The sequence below is a fragment of the Bubalus bubalis genome, chromosome 14 (assembly GCF_019923935.1).
Source record: "Bubalus bubalis isolate 160015118507 breed Murrah chromosome 14, NDDB_SH_1, whole genome shotgun sequence".
NCBI lineage: Eukaryota > Metazoa > Chordata > Mammalia > Artiodactyla > Bovidae > Bubalus > Bubalus bubalis.
In genome coordinates, this window is record NC_059170.1 from 76288736 (window position 1) to 76309533 (window position 20798).

A 20798-nucleotide genomic window follows, 5' to 3' on the forward strand; every position below is an offset into this window, starting at 1 on the left:
CTCAGCCATTTACCAGCCACATGTAGAGCCAGGGCACCAATATAATTTCAAACTCAAAAGCAGCGATCTCTGCTCAGGGCCAGCTTCCTGCCGCTTCTTTTCCCTCTGTCTTTCTCCTAGCAATCCTGCCTTCACCTTCACAGTGCCCTGACTTGCCTCCTCCCTTCCGTCCTTCACGTCTCTGTCCACTCTCCTCAGTATCACTGGCTGCCAACTTTGACTGCCTAGCCGGCTATGACTTGCAAGCTCTCTGTCTTCATTTAAAACACACTGCCCACCCCAGTTATTTTGCACCAACTGTTTCCTCCAAATGGAGTACCAGTTTCATCTTCTTGGTCTGGCAAATTCCTACCTACCTTTGGAGAACTGTCTAAAGTGCTGTTTCATCTGTGAAGATTTCTTTCTTTCACTAGGCCAGAGTAAGGGACCTGAAGTGGGTGGTCATTTGCTGTTTGTGGGCTTCCCATCATCCATTTTACCCTTCTCACCATCCCAATTTCCTTTTGGGGAATTAGGTTTTCTCCAATGGATAAATTCTTATAGGAATGTAATGAGATGCCTTGTCTTCCCTACTAGACCCATCAGACTCATCAGGGAGCTGGAACAGAGAGAGGAAGGTCTTAAAAGGATTTGATCCTCGTCCATCCCAGCGGGAGTGTTCGCCACTGTTTGCAAGGATGCGTTGATTCCTGATCAACCTCATTGAATCTGTGAACCTCCTAATAAGTTCCTTTAGCTTAAGTCAATCAGATTGGCTTTCTGTGGCTCACAAACAAAGAAGGCTCCTGTATTCCCACAATGCCTTCTTATGTAGAGCCTACCAAATGGCCTTGTAATTTTTGGTAAACATGTTTGTCTCTGCCAGGCTAAGATACAGTGTTTAGCATTGTGTCTAACACATGGTAAGAATCAATTCATACCAGTTAAATGAACAAGTAAATGTATGAATGGCAGAGAACAAGTTGTCTCCAACTTTATTCTTTCTTCTTATATCTGAAACAAGCAAGTGGGCCATTTTTCTTCTGAAGATTTGCTTCTAGTCATTATGAATGAGAGGATTCTGCATGAATTCCACAGTGACAAGTGACAGGAGTTAAGAAATAGACTTGATTAGAGAATTTTACAGTTGAAGTGTCAGCAGGAGGAGGTGTAGATTCCTGTTGCTCCCATCATCTCAAAAAGGAGATCTGGGTCTAGAGATTGATGGTTACTTGGAAGGTCCACCAACTACACTGTACTTTGAGTACAGTAATGAGAACACAGCCTTGTCAGAGGTGGGCTACTTGGGCATCCAGTTGCCTAGGAAAGTCAGAGGCCCAGCATCTGGAAACCTTGGAGGCCCATGGGAAATCTCAGTCCTTCTTGCTTTTAGAGGGTAGTCACTGATCTGAGCTGAGTTTGGGTGCCTCCATTCTTATGGGGAGAAGAGGCAGCTTGTTTTCCATGTGATACAGAGTTAGCATCAGTATTAGTTTGCCAGGGATACCATAACAAAATACCATAGGCAAAGTGGCTTAAGCAGCAGAAATGGATTTTCTCACAGTCCTGGAGGCTCGAAGTCCACAATCAAGGTGTTAACGGGTTCATTCTCAGGCTTCTTTCCTTAGCTTATAATGGGTCACCTTCTCACTGTGTCCTTACATTGTCTCTTTTCTATGCCAGCATGCTGCTGGTGTTTCTTCTGCTTAAACAGACGTCCAGTCATATTGGATTAGGGCTCCACTCAAAGAGCCTCCTTCAATCACTTCTTTAAAGACCTTAACTCCAAATAAGTTTACATTCTGAGGTACTGGGGGATGAGACTTCAACATACAAATTTTGGCGGTTACAATTCAGCCAATGACAGTCCCCAAATTAGATAGAAAATATTGATAATAAGACTGAAAAAGTAATAAAATGTCTAGAACTGTCTACAAATTGTATCTCTGACAAACACTGAAGTACAAATTCGTCTAGTTGGAGCAAGTTCCACAGTTGCTGCTGCCTTAAATACTGCTCTGGCACACCCACTCACCCTTTATCCCTGAGGCTCATCCCCAGCACTTCTCAGTCACTGAAGAACTCCTATCAGGACAAAGCAACAGGCATCCACTAGACGGCTGTTCAGAGGACCCCAGAGTCATGAAAATCCTTTACAACAACTTCAGGTTTGTCTTAAATCCTCAAATCATTTCCTGACTGTACTTTACCCAAATTTGGAAATCATGGTGTTGGAGAAGACTCTTGAGAGTCCCTTGGACTGCAAGGAGATCCAACCAGTCCATTCTAAAGGAGATCAGTCCTGGGTGTTCTTTGGAAGGAGTGATGCTAAAGCTGAAACTCCAGTACTTTGGCCACCTCATGTGAAGAGTTGACTCATTGGAAAAGACTGTGATGCTGGGAGGGATTGGGGGCAGGAGGAAAAGGGGACAACAGAAGATGAGATGGCTGGATGGCATCACTGACTCGATGGACATGAGTTTGAGTGAACTCCGGGAGATGGTGATGGACAGGGAGGCCTGGCATGCTGCGATTCATGGGGTCTCAAAGAGTCGGACACGACTGAGTGACTGAACTGAACTGAACTGAACTGAACCCATACAAAGTGTTGTTAAGATAACTTTACTGGTAATGAAGCCCTCTTATAGTACATAAAACTTGTATTTTAATACATTTGGAAAGCCCAAAATAAAATTACATATAAAGGTAAAAACTATGGATAGAAATCTATAGTGGTAAATCATTTCTCATACGTATATGGATGTAGAGACAACCTTTCAAAATTTATTCTCCCACTTTGAAAGCATCTTAATAGGACCGATTGCCATTCCAAACACAGGTTAATATGTTTTTCCCATTATTTTTCCTCTTTAATCGTTAAGTATAGATAACCTATAACTCAAAGCAGAAATTAGACACTAAATGCATCTGGTGTTACTAAATTGATTGGATAACTTTAAGCATTCAAAAATAATTGTAAACTGGATTGTAAATTGTAGTTTTTTTTTTAATTTACAAAATAAAGTGGGTAGTTCTGGTAGCTTATCAGGAAGAAGAAAAACAAGAACCACTTAAAAAAAAATTGTAGTCTTGTTAATGAGGCATCAAATCCCAGAATGCCTCTCCTTTAAAATGGCTTCACATGTGGCTCACCTAATCGGAGGTTTCAGTGAGTGTCATAATGGACTTCAAGAGGCACTGTGATGCTATGGAAGAGTGTGTGTGTGTGTGTGTGTGTATGTATTGGGGTGGGGACTCTAAGGCAGACTTTCCTTCTAAACAGCTTTCCCCATCTGTAAACTGGTGATATGCTTTGAAAATTGTGAATTGTTATATAAATGTTTTAGAAGTATTGTTATTGTAGCTGGTAAAATTATGTTTCTTGTTTTCCTTAAATACTATAAAATTTTACTCTGAGGTATCATCCCACAAGGCAAATAATTACTGATCCCCTCCTTTGCACCTTCTTCAAGGCCCTGGGTGTGTTCTGGCCTACCTACCCTGCCCGCTCATTCCTGACGCTCATCCCCAGAAGTTCTCAGTCAGGCAAGACTCTGGGGAGGATGAGGGAGTGTCTCTCCTCCGATCCTGAGTACACACTGCCCATGATATCTTCTGGTTCAGACAAGAGATCTGAGCACTAAAAAAGCCAGGTATCTAAGATCCAGATGGCAGGGTACACCAAGCCACCCCTTCCCTCGGAGACCTTGCTTCCTGTCTTCTGCTTGCAGGACTTTGCACCCCTTTTTCTGACTGGGAACATCTCTCTCCCTCCTATCATCAGAAACATCCATCTCTCTCCTCCATCCTCCAAGACCCTTTCACAAAAGAGAGGAAGAGAATACTTTCATAGACAGCTTCTACCATCTAGCCAAAGGTAGGGTGAGCTTGAAATGCAGAGGCTAAAAAATAAGGAGAGCGAACCCCAAAATAATATGCCAGCACATTATTTTTAAAATGTAAAACACAAAATAATGTTATTTTTCTGTGTTTGTCCATATACAGTAAAAAAGCAAGCAAAGAACAATTCCACAGATGAAGGAGACCAGCTTTTTAATATGGGCATCCAGATCCTCCAGCAGTCTAAAAGCCAGAAACAAAAAGCAGAGTAAGTCCACCCAGCACTCAAGCCAAGCTGAATTTCCAGGTTGAGAAAAGAGAGCAATCCAAAATCTAATTTGTCATTAAAAGCTTATTGGTATAACAAATAAGCTTATTTGCCTATAAACTTTTGTTTTTAAAAGGATCAAATGGTGTTTAAAGAATCCTACAAATTATCAGCCTAAACACATGGAAGACCTTATCTATGAAACCGCAGTCCCTACACATTAAGTGAAACACAGAATAAAGGCACTGATCTAAGCGTTCAAGCAAAAATATTGTTTTGGCTTTAATTGACTCAAGTGAAACAAAATATGTACTATTTGAAAAAAAATATGTATTGTTTGAACTAGAGTAGTTGTTGTTTTAGAATGCTTTATGCTGCCTAACAGCGTTTGTGCCTCACTTTATGGTTTTCAGAACACTTTCATGTATGTGATACCATTTTATCCCCAGAAGAGAATCATGAGTTAAGAAGAGTTCCATTTTTACCCCCTTTAAAACTTTGGGAATAGAGATGCAAGGATGGTAAATGGAGGTGATGACAAATACACAGCTAGGAGGTGACCAAGCAGAGGTCACGTGGTCTCACGCTACGTCCACTGTTTCTTGTTTCACTTGTCTGCTCTGTCTAAACGGGAGGCAGAACTATCTTTCCCCCGCTGTCCCCAGGAGAGGGGCACAACCTGAAGTCCTATCAAGTCTCTAGTGACAACCTTGGAATCGAACTCTGGCTCCACCGTTTCCTGGCTGTGGGACAGAGAAAGTTACTTAACCACTTTGTGCCCTGGATAATGCAGTCTAGCTCTTAGAACCATGTCCAAAACACAGTAATAAGGAGATAAGAGTTTGTCGTTTAATTATTTCTAGTCCTTTAACTGGTAAGTGGAAGGTGTGGAAGAGAAGAAGTCAAGTGTGTCTTGAACCTTAGTAGAAGGAATAAACTCTGAACCTTCAACAATCCGGTTTCTTTTGTTTTCACGCAGATTGGGCATACCAGCCCTATGGGATGCTTCCCAGAGCTGTGGTAGCCAGCCTGAGGCAGGGCAGCTGCAGAGTCCATGGATTCTTTCCTAAAGCTCAAAGCCTCTGAGACGAGCATAAGAGTGCAGAGGATAGGATGGGGGGATTAAGTATGAACCTGGTTATCACAACATCACAACGTCCATTTTTCAAGCTCCTTCTTCGTGTGACTTGTTGTGGGATATTCTTCATTGTTCACAATGATATTGTAAAACATAAATTATTATCCCCAAATTATGGAGGAGGAAATAGAAGGTCAGAAAGATTTTGATTTTTCCAAAGTGACAAGAAAAAGGAAGTAAGGGATTTGGCCCTCTCTCTAGGGAAAGTTAAATTAGAAGCACTTAATAAGAGCAAAAGAAACCATCCTCAGCAAAAACTCAAGCCTCATGCTAAGTATCTCTGGGGACTGTCATGATGAGGATGGAGTTAAACCAAGCCCCAAAAATACAATCCAGCCTTAGAGGAAAGTCAGCTCATTTGGGTGCCACTGAATAGATGAGTAAGAAGGACAGGGAATCCTGAGCCCAGCCTGAGCCCAACCTAGATTGTTGGAGGTTCTCTCTCCTACCACTGAGAGAACAATGGTATTCTGGGAAGGGCTTGTCCCTGAGATTCAACCTAGCAGGTGAACCCAAGATGAGGGGCCCCATTAAGTCCAATGGACTCCTAGATTCAGCCTGATGGGACAACATCACTCTTAGAAGGTTCTGCTTAACCTTGATAGGTGCCTTCCTTTTTTGACTGAAAGGATGGGGAGAAAACCCAGCCCTTCATTGCAGGGCCGTCCAGCAGTGCAGGAACCTTCATGCCTACATGGTGTCACTCAATCTCAGGTTACTCTTTCCCAACCTATCCTGCTCCACTCCTTGCCCAAGAATCCCAGAAGAACAGCTTATGTGTGCAGCAGCACAGATACATAAGAGGGTACATAAACCTGAGTCTGCTGACCCTCCTAGGTTGGCAGCAGTGGAGAACCGAAACCAAATCTCTTCACAACCAGAGACCCCAGGAGTTTGTGGGCAAGATGTGTGAAACTCCAGTGTTCAGGATTGTCTGCTCTACAGCCAACTTAGCCATCTCTAAGATTCTGGTCAGGGAAGACAAAAGGCTACACCCCTAGACCAAAGGGGAGTCATTTTGCTTCTCTTCATCCTCTGCCCTGCCCGCTCCTTGCCTCACCGCTCCTCACTGAGGGCAGCATAAGTCACAGGGGCTACTAGTCCTTTGGCCTCATCCACACCCACATCTTGGTCTAATTCATTTGTTCAGTCTCTTCATGTGTATGCGAGGAAAATTGTTGAACAAGCTAGTGGTTTTAGAAGTACAAATGTTAAACAAGCATATGTCAGGGAAACAAACTTGTCTGAAAGAGTCGAGAAGCCTCTATGATATCCAAGGTTAACTGTCATTAAGACTTATTCATCAGTGAGGAAGGTTTGGAGATAAGCTTCTGATGTGTCCTAGAGATGCACTTAGCCTCCCCTTTCCCCAGGACCCACCTGAGCATCCAACACCAAATCCTCTAGAGACAATCCAGACACCTAACGGAATTTTCTTTTGTGGACCTACCCCTCCTTCCCAGTTTCTCCTACTTTTTCCCTCTTGGGGATTGCAGTCCAGATCTTAATCCCACCTGATTTGCCATGACTTTTCTTCTACCCAGGGTCCAGCTTCTGGTATTCCATATATCAGCTTGGACTGCCGTGATAGGGGACGGAGGTACCCCCTCCTCCCTCAGACTCAAAGCCACCTAGAGGGATTGGTTTTTCAAATGTTTGCTGCCTCTTAGGACCAGCAACTACATGTACTCCTGGCCGCTGCAGCCCATCTCAGGTTTCTCTGCTCTGGTCCATGTTGGTGCGCTTCTAGTCCCAGAAGACCATGTTGTTGCAACAACAAGCCATGTGACAGAAGAGCTCCTGGGAATCTGTACTTGGTGCCATGCCTGTCCCGTGGTGCCAGACCCGTGCATTCACTGACCTTTGAAGCCTTCTGTCTTATTATTTGCTTTCTGGCCCCCAGAACTTCCACTTGATTTGACCACAGCTATTTTTTTTTTTGCTAGATCTCCTGGCTTCTTTTGGTTCCACTGGGATCTACTCTCTGTTTACCATCCAGGACCCTAATGCTTACCTCTCTTTCTTGGCCCTTCTGGCCTATTCTATTCGGCTCCAGCCTTTGACCATGAGGAACTTATTTTAACATCGGCATGAGTGAAGTGAAGTGAAGTGAAGTGAAGTCTCTCAGTCGTGTCCGATTCTTTTCAGCTCTAGCCTTTGACCGTGAGGAACTTATTTAACATCAGATTCAGCATAAAGCTGAATCTCCTAATCCTCCTGAATTGGTAGCTATGGTAGATTTGTGTGTTTATTCCTATATTTGAGTCAAGGTCACAGGCAGAGGTTAATGCTTTGTGATCTTACTGCTACCAAAGGGGAAGTGTTAAGAATAAAAATAAATCCTCAGAGCACTCTGTCTCCAACACAAGTTTTGACCTTGCAAGGCCCTCCATCACTACTTGTTACACAGATCAGGTCTGGGTGACTTCTGACCTGGACTCATAAAAAGACAATCCTCTGGTGTCTATATTTGTAATCACTAACTTTATGTGATTTACCCACAAATTATAGGAGAACAATTACCATGCCATAAAACTTTCTATGCAATAGTCTTAATAATAATGATAGCTGAATTTATTGAGGGCTTACTCTATATCAGGCAGTGTGCCAAGAACTTCACATGGATTATCTCATTGAATCTTCCCAGCAGCCCCATGAAGTAGATGCTATTATTATCCAATTTTATAGATGACAGAGGCACAGAGAAGTTAAGTAACTTGCCTGAAGCTCTCAAACTAATTAATGGTAGATTTTAACCCAGTCAGTCAGACTCTAGAGCCCTAAAAATCATTACGGTTTTGTTTGGTTATTGTTTTTCCACAGAGTCTGGTTGTGCTAAAGAACATGCTCTGCTTCAGAAAATTATTTTGGAATGTGAAGGGACAGTTGTTCTCATGATAGTAACTTCTTAGGTGTGACATTGCAGTTTTGATTTCTTAAAACTGATTTTAATTATATTGTTCAGAGTTCATTTTATAAATCAAATACTCATAAGTAATGGGATTTACTGTGGGAAGGTTTACTATTTTAGGACAAATGCCCCAGTTTTTCACTCCACTTGGTCTACAAGTTTGAAGCATGGATGATATAGCTTAAATATTTCTCCTTTTCAGCAGCTTCATTATTTGTCAGCTATATTTGAAATTATAGTCTTAGACTGACTTAGAGCTGAAAAAAGTCTTCTGGTCTAGAGATGTGATGGACGATATAGTTAAACTGTAGTGTTAGTAGCAATGTCAACTGGGTCCTTCTTGTTAGAAGCAGAATGAAGGAGGAGCAGAAATTTTCATTTTTGATACTCACACTTCTAACTTCATATTCTTGAAACAGAGCCTACATATTCTTTGCCAAAGCAGCTGATATGGGAAACTTGAAAGCTATGGAGAAAATGGCTGATGCTTTGCTATTTGGAAATTTTGGCATGCAAAACATCACAGCAGCTATCCAATTATATGAGTCCTTGGCTAAGGAAGGATCATATAAAGCCCAAAACGTGAGTTTTGAGAGAAAATTAAATCTTAAATAGCTACCTCCTGAAATAACTATAGACAAATAACATGTGAGAGGAGTTGAGCCTCCGTTGCAGAAGCCCAGGCCTAGGCAAGTTACTGTAATGCCCTAAATGTTCCATCAGGACACAAGGCAGGAGCCTGGGCAAGTCCTTCTAGCTCCGGAGTGACTTTCAGGAATGGAACAGAGCTGCTGTCTAATCCCCTTTCCCCTCTTCCACGTCCACGTGTGTGTTTTAAAATAATGCAAGAACTCCAAGCCCCTAACATAGTTAAATTTTATAAAAAAAATATACTGTATTTACCTATGCAAAGAAATATGGAACTAAATCTATTTCTTTAGGATGATGTTTGCCTGGTTTTCACCTGGTTTAAATATTTTAAAAGCTATATAAATTTGCTTTTCTATTTTAATGTGTGTTTCATTTTATGGGGCTTTCTTGGTAGCTCAGCAGTAAAGAATCTGCCTGCAGCGCAGGAGACACAGGTTTGATCCCTGGGTCGGGAAGAGCCTCTGGAGAAGGAAGTGGCAACCCACCCCAATATTCTTGGCCTGGGAAATCCTGGAGACAGAGGAGCTTGGTGGGCTACAGTCCATGGGGTCACCAAAGTAGGACATGACTTAGTGACTAAGCAACCAACCAACATTTCATTCTATTCCCAGAATAACATAAGCATTTCATAGAAAATCTGGAAAACAATGAAAACAAACAAAAAAAAGCCTCTCATAAGCCAACCATCCTGACTGCACTACTTGTCAGGACCGCTTTGTATTTCTGTTTGGCTTCTTTCTCTTTTTACAGCATCATCATGACAGAGCAAGTGCATACACTGTTTTATTTCTGGCTACTTGTACTTAGTGTGGTAGCAAAAGTATGTTTTCATGTCCTTGGTCTTCTTAATGAAAACATTTCTTCCTGATTACAAAATAAATTTATGCTGATTACAATTAAAAAAAAAAAAAAAAAACCCTGTGAATTCAGAAAGTTTGACGAAGAGAGTAAAAATTACCTAAAAGCTTTCTTCCCAGAGATCATTTTTTTTCCATCCAGTAAATGTAGAAGCTAAGCTTTGGAATCAGACAGATTTAACTTCAAATCCATTCTACCACTTTCTACTTAACAAAACCCTTTCCCCTTCTGCCTGCTAATTTGACCTTTGGTTCACCCTCTACTTCTGTTTCCCTGGTGATATGATAGGAATAAAATGTTCTCTGTGTTTCCAGGTAGTATTACTTATCATTGAAATGACCTCTGCTTGGTAAACGACCTTGGGAGAAACTCTCACGAACTATACGTACAGGGACCCTGGGCAGGATGGACTGACTATGCCTATGGAGTTGTAACACAGGGAATGAGGCTTTTGTGTCAGGGCGGCTGTCACACCCCCAGTGTAGATCTCATCTCCTTGAGTCTGGTCTGTCATCTGAGGCTCTAAAGATGAGGGCTGCTAGAGGACTGTGTGACCAGATACAAGGACTCCTACCAAAAAGAGGCTGATGCTTCCCTCCAGCAAACTCTGGTCCCTATGCTACGTCCACCTGAGCAGACTGACAGGTGTAGCCTCTTGTGAGTCTGTGCATTCATTTGAACCAGAAGTTGGACCAGAGGAACTCTGATGGGTGGGGCAACCTCCCTAATTTTCATCTGTAGAATTAGGATAATGATAAAACACTGGGTATTGTGTTTATTTGGTTCACTACTGTATCTCTAAAAATACAGTGCAGTGCCTGACAGAAAAAAATATAGCTGAATAGTGAATTAATTCATGATGATGAATCAACAAAGTTGTGAGGATTAAAATAGTGTGTGAAGGCACTTAATTCCATACCTGGAACTTTATAATCATTCACCAGAAAAAAAAAAAAATATATATATATATATATATTATTATTACTCTATTATCCTTCTACAATTTTTTCTATAACTTTGTAGAATGTTTTTTACAAAAATGAGACATACTTTCATTACTATTTCCTCATCAGCTCTTGATTCACTTAATAATATATCATATTGAGTTGGCCAGAAAGTTCATTTGGGTTTTTCCGTAAGCTCTTATGAACAGACTTTTTGGCCAACCCGAACATATCTCTTTCCCTGTGAATATATCCCATATTTGGTTAATCCAAAATATAAAGTTCCAAAACAGACCAAATGTTATCATCATGTCCACCACTACAAATAATATTACCTCATCCCTAGGTAATGAACTAGTGAACACGTGCTTTGTCAGTGGGTATATTAATTAAGTCAACAGTTGTTTCTTGGACATTTACTATGTGCCACACACAATCTTATTGATGGGAAGAAAAAATTAATAGGTCAAAGTCCTTATGGGCCAATGTTAAATATAAACAAATAATTGCAGCCCAGTTTAGGTGGACTAGAGTTAAGGTATAAAGTGCTTTAGGCACAGAGAAGTGTCTGACTGGCTTTGCCTGGGGCGGGTAGAAAAGGCTTCAGGGATAAAGGAACATTTACATTCAGTCTAGAATACTGGATATAGGCAACATGAAGGATTTGTCTGAACTTGAATGACATATCTGATGCAAGGTCAAAACACTACTCCCAGAAAAGAAATCCCAAATTAACATAATTGGTACATTAAACATATGGACTGAGAGCTGCCATCAGTTTTACTCCACATACTCTAGGTAGCATGGTTCTGTGGCATGGACCACAGACAAGGAGGCAAGAAAACAAAATGTGGATGAGGACAAATGTTCCATCTGAAAGGCCAGCATTAACCTGATATGCAAAATTCAGCCACACTGTTTGTTGAAGTGCTGCGATACTGATTGGAAAAAGTCTCTGTCCCAAGCTCCTCCTGTGCTCTCCCTGACAACCTAAACACCCTTATTCTTCTCTCAGACTCCCCTTCCTCACTTTAGCTCCCCATGATATTGAACCAAAGTGTTATCTGGATGGGCAGGGAGCCTAGAGGACACCCTGGTCCAGTGCTACAGCTGGATTCTATTCTAATGGATGCTGGATTCTAGTCTGGAATTTTAACTTTTATCCCAGTCATCAGTACAGGAAAATCTATTTCCAACAGCAAGTCCTTGTGCGGTTGATTTATCTCCTTGTACAAAGCACGGTTAAAAATATTCTGTGGTACAAACATTGCTTTGTTCGATGACTGGTTTCTGGGACCAGGCTGGCCACATGCCATATTGATCACAGTTCTCTAACAGGACTGGCCAGGTGACCACCTTTCCTCTCGAGCTGTTTGTGCCAGGTTGATACAGGAAACATTGCTGGGAACTGTGGGGACAATGCAGCAACAGAAATGTGGCTGAGGAAGCTGAACTGTGTACTGAGAATGACAGTGAAGGACAGTGAGAGGGACAGAGGTAATGAGAGAGAGCGAAGACACCTGTCTCTGGGGGAGAGGTCAAGGGCAGCTGGAAATGCTGAAGGGGGATAGATGGGAGAAGCCAGGCACCAGCGGGCTCGTGGAGCCCTGGTTTAACAAAGAAAGCGAGAAAGATGTGAATTCAGATTATAAAGTGGCATTGAGGGCATAGGGGGAGAAAGGCAGCTTCAGGCTATGTGTAAAAGGGAAGCTGATGGAGGGAAAGAGGCATAATTATTTCTTTTCATGCACCTTGAATGGTTCATCTGACAAAAATCCAAATAAACTGAAAGAAATCCCAATAAGGGCAATAGAAGCAATTAAGATTGTGAACAGAGTTCATTGAACTGATTTTCAAGAAAACTGTACCTTCTGAATAAAACTATTCATGAATTAGTCTTCATGAAAATGGTGAAAACTGAAGAAAGAGCAAGCAAAAATAAAAATAGAGTATCTTATAAGATATTACACTATACCAGCTAGAGGTAGTTATGTATTTTTTATTTCTCTGATACTCATTTAGGAAGCAGAAATTCAGAATTAGAAAGGCTCACTCTTTTCTTAATATTGATGAACTGTTTTAATAGGAAAATTTGTTAATTTGCCAAACAAGAAGGTAGAGCCTAAACCTTATTTGCTTTAAGAATCAAGAAATGGATCATTCACATTGTATCACCTTAAAATTAATTGAATCATGGTAATGATTATTAGCACTGTGCTACAACTGAAAAAAAATCATTTTAGTATCAAGTAATCATGTTGATAATTCTAGGATTACCTGTGTAGAGCATTTCTTTTTGATGTAAATCATCTTTTTGTATTAAGGGTACAAAAAGAAACTGAGTTTTTCATCAGGGTTGATTCACATTTTTGTTTGGCTTGCAGTTTAATCTACAAAGAATGACCACGGATGCTTTCAAGACTAGTAAAATAATTGCAATTAAATGCTTGATCTTTTTTCTCTTTTAATTTCTTATTTAAAAAGTAAAAGGAGGAATATTTAATTTTTTATCTATTAATATGGAACCTGAGTAATTTACTTTGAAATTGATTAAAATATCCTCTACACTTAACTCTTTAAATTTAAATCCCAGCTACTATAACACAGCACAGTGGTTGAGTTCAGAGTCTTATAGACAAATCTAATTTGCAGAGTTTGACCTTTTAAAACCACCATTGATGTCATCACTATGGCGTAGCTTCTCTTCAACTTACAGCATTTTTTTTTTCTGGGTTAAGATTGAATCAGTCTATAATCCATCTCATTGCACCTCAGCCTTATCTCAGAAAAGACCAAAGACCAAAAACGTATTACTATAAAGTTGTTAGGTGACAATGCCCAACTGTAAAGAAATAGGACAACCCTGACTATAATTGGCATATTTACTACATGATAGCCCATGACATCTTTTGTCTTCCACGAGTGCCTGCCATGTTTTAAAGAGTGAAAAAAGAGTGGAGCCCTCCAGAGAAATAATTTAAAATCACTCATTGTTATTTTTCTGCTAAAAAGAGAAGCCTGCTCTTTGAGTTGATTATTTGAGGCTGCAAAAGTCATGGTTTTAGTTCCTTACTTTATAGTCTGAGCCTTATACAGATAAAGCACTCCCCCGCAATCATAGGATGGAAATTAACTCCCACACAATCCACAACCTCCTGACCTCACAATTTTCTCCAAGAGGATCAGGCCAAAAAGCGTGGTAGGCTCTGCACAAAATGATTCAGTGTTGGTGAAAGTATCTTAAAATACACGGTCAGCTAAGTAGAACAGTATCTTCACTTTCTTATACAAAGGTCAGTATATTTGTGTTCTATCAAAGTTTCTACATACACAAGATTCTAAATTGAGCAGAGTCAAAAATTGCTAAGAGCTGCAAGAAAAAATAAATTATTTAGCCAATAACATTGGCTAAAGATATTTTTGCAAGGAGCCAATTTAACCATTTTAAATATAACTATAGAGGTTAGAGGAGTACCAGGATTCCAGCCTTTCATTTGTAATAAGAGCCTTTATGATCAACTTTCCTAAAAATGGAACCTTTGAGACTAAAGAGAAACTGATGATATCGTAATTTTTTTTTAGTTTATGAATTAAGTAGATTACAAAATATAAACCACATATTAGAGCTATTATGCTTTTAGGAATTGAACTCTCTGCAGTCAGTTTCCTAGTTTAAAAAGTAACACAGTTCTTTGTCCTTGGAACTATAATAAAATGTTTAAGAAATTATTCATTTTCTGTTTTGATGAAATTATCAGACCTTGTTGTATCTTGATTTTAGGGAGACATCTAACAAAGTCTTGGATTAAACTGGATGAAAAAGTAGAAATGTAGGCTTTGATAATAGTAAATAAAGGGTATAGACTAATGGATTGATGCCAAGGTGAAAGATTTTCTGGCAATCCACCACAGGACACTGCCTATGACCTTGTGCTCTTCAAATATTCCATCAGCTATTAAGCTGAGTGCATGGGTGCGTGCTAAGTCACTTCAGTAGTGTTCTACTCTTTCAGACACTATGAACTGTAGCCTGCCAGGCTCTTCTGTCCATGGGATTCTCCAGGCAAGAACACTGGAGTGGGTTGCCATGCCCTCCTGTGTCTAATACCAAATTGTTCTTAATATGAAGCATGAAAAGAAATCCTAAAAGGAATTCTAAAAGAGGATGCTGTGAAAGTGCTGCACTCAATATGCCAGCAAATCTGGAAAACTCAGCAGAGGCCACAGGGCTGGAAAAAGTCAGTTTTCATTCCAACCCCAAAGAAAGGCAATGCCAAAGAATGCTCAAACTACCACACAATTGCACTCATCTCACACGCTAGTAAAGTAATGCTCAAAATTCTCCAAGCCAGGCTTCAATAGTATGTGAGCCATGAAATTCCAGATGTTCAGGCTGGATTTAGAAAAGGCAGAGGAACCAGATATCAAACTGCCAACATCTGCTGGATCATCGAACAAGTGAGAGAGTTCTAGAAAAACATCTATTTCTGCTTCATTGACTATGCCAAAGCCTTAGACTGTGTGGATAACAACAAGCTGTGGAAAATTCTTGTGGGAATACCAGGCCACCTGACCTGTCTCCTGAGAAATCTGTATGCAGGTCAAGAAGCAACAGTTAGAACTGGACCTGGAACAACAGACTGGTTCCAAATCGGGAAAGGAGTACGTCAAGGCTGTATATTGTCACTCTGCTTATTTAACTTATATGCAGAGTGTGTCATGCGAAATGCAGGGCTGGATAAAGCACAAGCTGGAATCAAGATTGCCGGGATCCTCAATAACCTCAGATATGCAGATGACACGGCCCTTTTGGCAGAAAGTGAAGAAGAACCAAAGAGGCTCTTGATGGAAGTGAAAGAGGAGAGTGAAAAAGTTGGCTTAAAATTCAACATTCAGAAAATGAAGATCATGGCATCTGGTCCCATCACTTCATGGCAAATAGATGGGGAAACAGAGTCAGACTTTATATTTTGGGCTCCAAAATCACTGCAGATGGTGACTGCAGCCATGAAATTAAAAGGCATTTACTCCTTGGAAGAAAAGTTATGATCAACCTAGACAGCATATTAAAGAGCAGAAGCATTACTTTGCCAACAAAGGTTTGTCTAGTCAAAGCAATGGTTTTTCCAGTAGTCATGTATAGATGTGAGAGTCGGACTATAAAGAAAGCTGAGTGCTGAAGAATTGATGCTTTTGAACTGTGGTGTTGGAGAAGACTCTTGAGGGTTCCTTGGACTGCAAGGAGATCCAACCAGTCCATCCTAAAGGAAATCAGTCCTGAATATTCATTGGAAGGACTGATGCTAAAGTTGAAACTCCAATCCTTTGGCCACCTGATGCGAAGAACTGACTCATTGGAAAAGACACTGATTCTGGGGAAGATTGAAGGCGGGAGGAGAAAGGGATGACAGAGAACGAGATGGTTGGATGGCATCACCAACTCAATGGACATGAGTTTGAGCAAGCTCTGGGAGTGGTGATGGACAGGGAGGCCTGATTTGCTGCAGTCCATGGGGTCACAAGAAGTCAGACACGACTGAGTGACTGAACTGAACTGATGGAAAGAAAGGTGTATTATCAATGATATGCATAAGAGTGTGGAATGAACCTCTAAAATGGTGATAGGAATGATAAACTTACGAATGAGAATAAGCTTGAAAATATTAGGAACACCAAAACAGACTATTACAATTATTCTGACAAAAAATAATATTATGATTCTATTGAGAAGAGGAGCAAAAAGGAAAAAAAGTCATGTAGATGACCTAAATTATTATCTATCCTGTAACAAATCTATAGCTAAATGTATGAAATATATAAATTAGCAGCAAGTAGTAGCAATTTATCAGGAGTCCTAATGATGGTAATTATCAGCAGAAAACAGCCAAAATAATTAAAAGTAGTTTTCTATGAGGAAAATAGGGAGTTTCCAAGAAAAGAGCAGGGCATTGCTGTTTAAATTTTAAGCCCTCAGAAGTATTAGAATTTTAATTTTTAATACATATACATCTCAGTTTGATAACAAATAAATAAAAAGTTAAATTTAGATATTCATTCTTCCCCTACAAAGGAATTATTCTTAAAGTAAACAACAGATGTCCTCTCCCACTGAAAAGAACCCAACTCCTTTGGAAAATGTCAAATTCCAGGTGTGGCGCAAATAATGTACAAGATGATATTGAAACATCTTATCCTTTCTGATAGCAAAGAACTTGTCAGAAAATACCAGGGTTGAGAATTCCCTGGCAGTCCAGTGGTTAAGACTCAGTGCTTTCAGATGGGCTTGTAACTACTTCAAACCAGAGTTTGCTGGAAGTAATGCTACGTCACTTTGAAGGCTGAGTCGTAAAAAGGATACAGCTCTGCCTGGCTCTCGCTCTCTCAGGGTACTCAGTCCTGGAGCACAGTTACCATACTTGGAGAAGCTCATGTGATAGAAGACGTCCCATGTTGTTGTTCTGGCTGTTAGCCTCTGCTAAGATCTCAACCAACAGCTAGAATCAACTGCCAAATGCGTGAATGAACCAGAATCCAGACTATGGCAACTCCAGCCTTTGAGTCTTCCAACTAAGGCCCCCATATCATGAATCAGAGAAAAGCCATCCCCACTCTACCTTGGCCGAATTCCTGACCCACTGAATCCTTGGCATAATAAATGGTCATTACGCCACCAAGTTTCTGAGTGATCTGTTACACCAGCCACAGTAACTGGAACAGAGACATTAATGTTCAGAATTGAAAGGACAGATTGCAGTTTTCTCAGAAGCATCCGATACCTTGGCATCCTTGTTGAAACTCATTTGGCCATATATATGGGGATTTATTTCTGGTCTCTTTACACTGTTCCATTGGCCTGTATGTCTGTCTTTATGCCAGTACCATCAGATTCTGAATCACTCTAATTTGTAATATATTTTGAAATCGGGAAGTGTGAGGCCTCTAGCTTAGTTTTTTCCCTCAAGATAGATGAGCTATTTTGTGAGTTTACATATGAGATTCTATATAAATTTTAGGATGGTTGTTTCTATTTCTGCAAAATGGCATTGAGATTTCAACAGGGGTTGCACTAAATCCAATCCCTCTGGATATAAAGTAGCAATATTACTTCTTCTAATACATAAACATAGGATATTTTCCATTTATTTATGTATTTTCAGATTTTTTTCAGCAATGTTTTATAGTTTTCAGTGTACGAGCCTTTCACCTCCTTGGTTATTTTATTCTAAAGTGTTTATTGTTTTTGATGATATTGTAAATGAGACTGTTAATTTCCTCTTCTGAATGTTCATTATTAATGTATAGAAAATCTATTTATTTTTGTGTGTTGATTTTGCATCCTATACTTTTTCTAAATGTATTAGTTTTAGCGGTTTTTTTTGTAAATCATTAGGGTTTTCTACATATAAGATTATGTCACCTGCAAACAAAGAAAATTTTATTAATCTCTGTCTGGTTGCTCTATCCATTTTTGAAAGTGGGGGATTAAAATCTCCTACTGTTATTGTATTAGTGTCTATTTCTTCTTTCAACTCTGTCAGTGTTTGCTTCACGTATTTGGGCGCTCTGCTCTTAGATGCATAGATATTTATAGTGGTTATATCTTCCTGGTGAGTTGATCCTTTTATCATTACACAATATCCTTTATCTCTTGTGACAGTTTTTGACTTGAAGTCTATTTTGTCTAAGTGTGATCATCCCTTTCTTTTGCTTACAATTTACATAGAGTATCTTTTTCCATTCTTTCACTTTCAGACTACGTGTGTTTTTGTATCTAAAATAAATCTTGTGTAGACAGCATTAAGTTGGGTCTTGTTTTCTTATGCATTCAGCCTTTTATGTCTATTAATTGAGTGAGTTTAATCCATATACATTTAGAGTAACTTCTTAAAGGGAAAGGCTCACTACTGCCATTTTGTTCACTATTTTCTGTTTGTCTCGTAGTTATTTTGTCCTTCTTTTCCTCTCTTGATGCCTTCTTTTGTCTTTCATTTATTTTTTGTAATGGCATACTTTGATTCCCTCCTCATTTTGGTGTGCATTTTCTATAGGTATTTTCCTCGTAGTTACTCTTTGTGTGTGTGTTAGTTGCTCAGTCGTGTCCAGCTCTTTGTGACCCCCTGGACCATAGCCTGCCAGGCTTCTTTGTCCGTGTGACAAAACAAGGCAAGAATACTGGAGTGGGTTGCCATTCCCTGCTCCAGGGTGTAGTTACTCTTGGGATTACATAAAATGTTTTATAGTTACAACATGCATGCTCAGTTGTTCAGTTGTGTCTGACTCTCTGTGACCCCATGGACTGTAGCCCACCAGGCTCCTCTGTCCATGGGATTTTCCTGGCTAAAATACTGGAGTGGATTGTCATTGCCTCTTCCAGAGGATCTTCCCAACCCAGGGATTGAACCCATGTCTCCTGCATCTCCTGTATTGGCAGGCAGATTCTTTACGACTGCACCAATCTATTTTAAATTGATATTGACTTAACTTCAATCACATATACTCTGCTCTCCTCACATTTTATGTTATCAGTGACACAAATCATATCTTTTTATAGTTTGTATCCATTAGCATAGTTCTTTAGTTATAGTTATCTTTTATGCTTTTACCTTTTAAATTCTCTACCAGAATTAAAAGTGACTTATCCACTACCATTACAGTATTATATGATTCTGTGTTTGTCTATGTATTTATTATTACCAGAGAGCTTTATATTTTTGTATGCTTTTGTGTTATGGCTAACATTCTTTCAACTTGGACACCCTTTAGCAATTCTTATAAGGCAGCTCTAGTGTTGATGAATTCCCTCAGTTTTTGTTTATCAGGGAATTTATATTTTCTTCATTTTTTAAGTTAGTTTCACCAGATATAGAGTTCTTGGTTGATAGCTTTTTTCTTTCAGCATTTTCAATGCTCCATCCCACTCCCTTCTACCTTGTAGTGTTTCTGCTGATATATCTGCTCATAATCATATGGAAGTTTCTTTGTATGTGGCAAGTCTCTTTTCTCATGCTGTACCCAGTGTTCCATGCCTTTGACTTTTGATAGTTTGATTAATGATATGTCTTGGCATTGAGCTATCTGAGTTCATCCTACTTGGAGTTCTTTGAATTTGAATTTGGATGTCTATTTCCTGTCTCAGGTTTGGGAAGTTTTCAGCCAAATTTCCTTAAAATAATCTGTCTGCTCCCTTTTCCCTCACTCCTCTGTGATTCCCACAATATGTATTACAATGCTATTATATGTAATATAATGTTCGGTTTGCTGATGTCCCTTAAGTACTGCATTCCATGGTAGTGCAGGTTCTCTGGAGTTGCAACAAGTCTCTAAGCTCTCTTTATTGCTTAGAGGTCCCTAGCATCTCCAGCATTCCAGTTCTGCCAGTGCTGTAAATCAGAGGAGATGAAAGTCAGATCTTTGATCAGCTACTCCTTGAAAGTCAGAATTCCTATCCCATTTTTCTCTTTTTTTTTCCTGATCACACCAAGCTGTGCTGGCTTGGGGAGGAGTGATTGCAGATTAAATAAAATGGCTTTTCTGACCTATTTCAGTGGGCTGTTCTTTGCTGTGAGCTTGACTGGGTAACAGTGATTTCTTAACTGGTCTCTTGAGTTCTCATAAAGGCTTTTTGCACGTATATTTTGGCTCCATCGGAGGAACAAGACCTGGGGCTTCGTATTCCACCATCTTGATCTGTGTTCAGACTTTGACCTTTTATTCAATATAATTTTTCCTGTTCAAACTTTTTCTATCCATCACATTTTATTTTTAAAATATGAAGAAAAATATTCAATTCAAATTTTAACATATTGGAGAAAAATGTCTTTACATTTCTAAGAAGGCAGACACATACAGAGCATTGGTTCATATTATTTTATCACTATAATTATTCTAAAGTTCAGTAAGTATTAGCTTATTTCCACATATATTATACAAAGCTTCCATTATTGTGACCTTTTCTAAATTCATGCCGCCTTAGCAAAAGTATAATAATGCAACTTGCTATACTATAAGAAATAAGTTAACACAAGTAATTATAGAGCAGACATTTAAAATAGCCCTTACTAATGTTGGTAATAACTGTAAAATAAATGGATTTATTGAATTTTTCTTTTTCTTTTGGGCTTTAGGCCTTAGGATTTTTGTCTTCTTATGGAATAGGAATGGAATACAATCAAGCTAAGGTAAAGTCATTCTATTTTTTTTTGGAACAAA

General features: G+C 39.6%; 1 protein-coding gene across 2 annotated transcripts in view; it reads left to right on the top strand.

Annotated features, from left to right (window-relative positions):
• SEL1L2 (SEL1L2 adaptor subunit of ERAD E3 ligase) overlaps positions 1 to 20798 on the top strand; it is a 116367-nt gene that overhangs the window by 59058 nt on the left and 36511 nt on the right. For both annotated transcript variants that reach the window (XM_025264559.2, XM_025264561.2), the window contains exons 4-6: positions 3985 to 4087; positions 8556 to 8718; positions 20714 to 20767. In XM_025264559.2, the coding sequence (XP_025120344.1) occupies positions 3985 to 4087; positions 8556 to 8718; positions 20714 to 20767 (320 nt within the window). The remainder of the gene's footprint in view (positions 1 to 3984; positions 4088 to 8555; positions 8719 to 20713; positions 20768 to 20798) is intronic.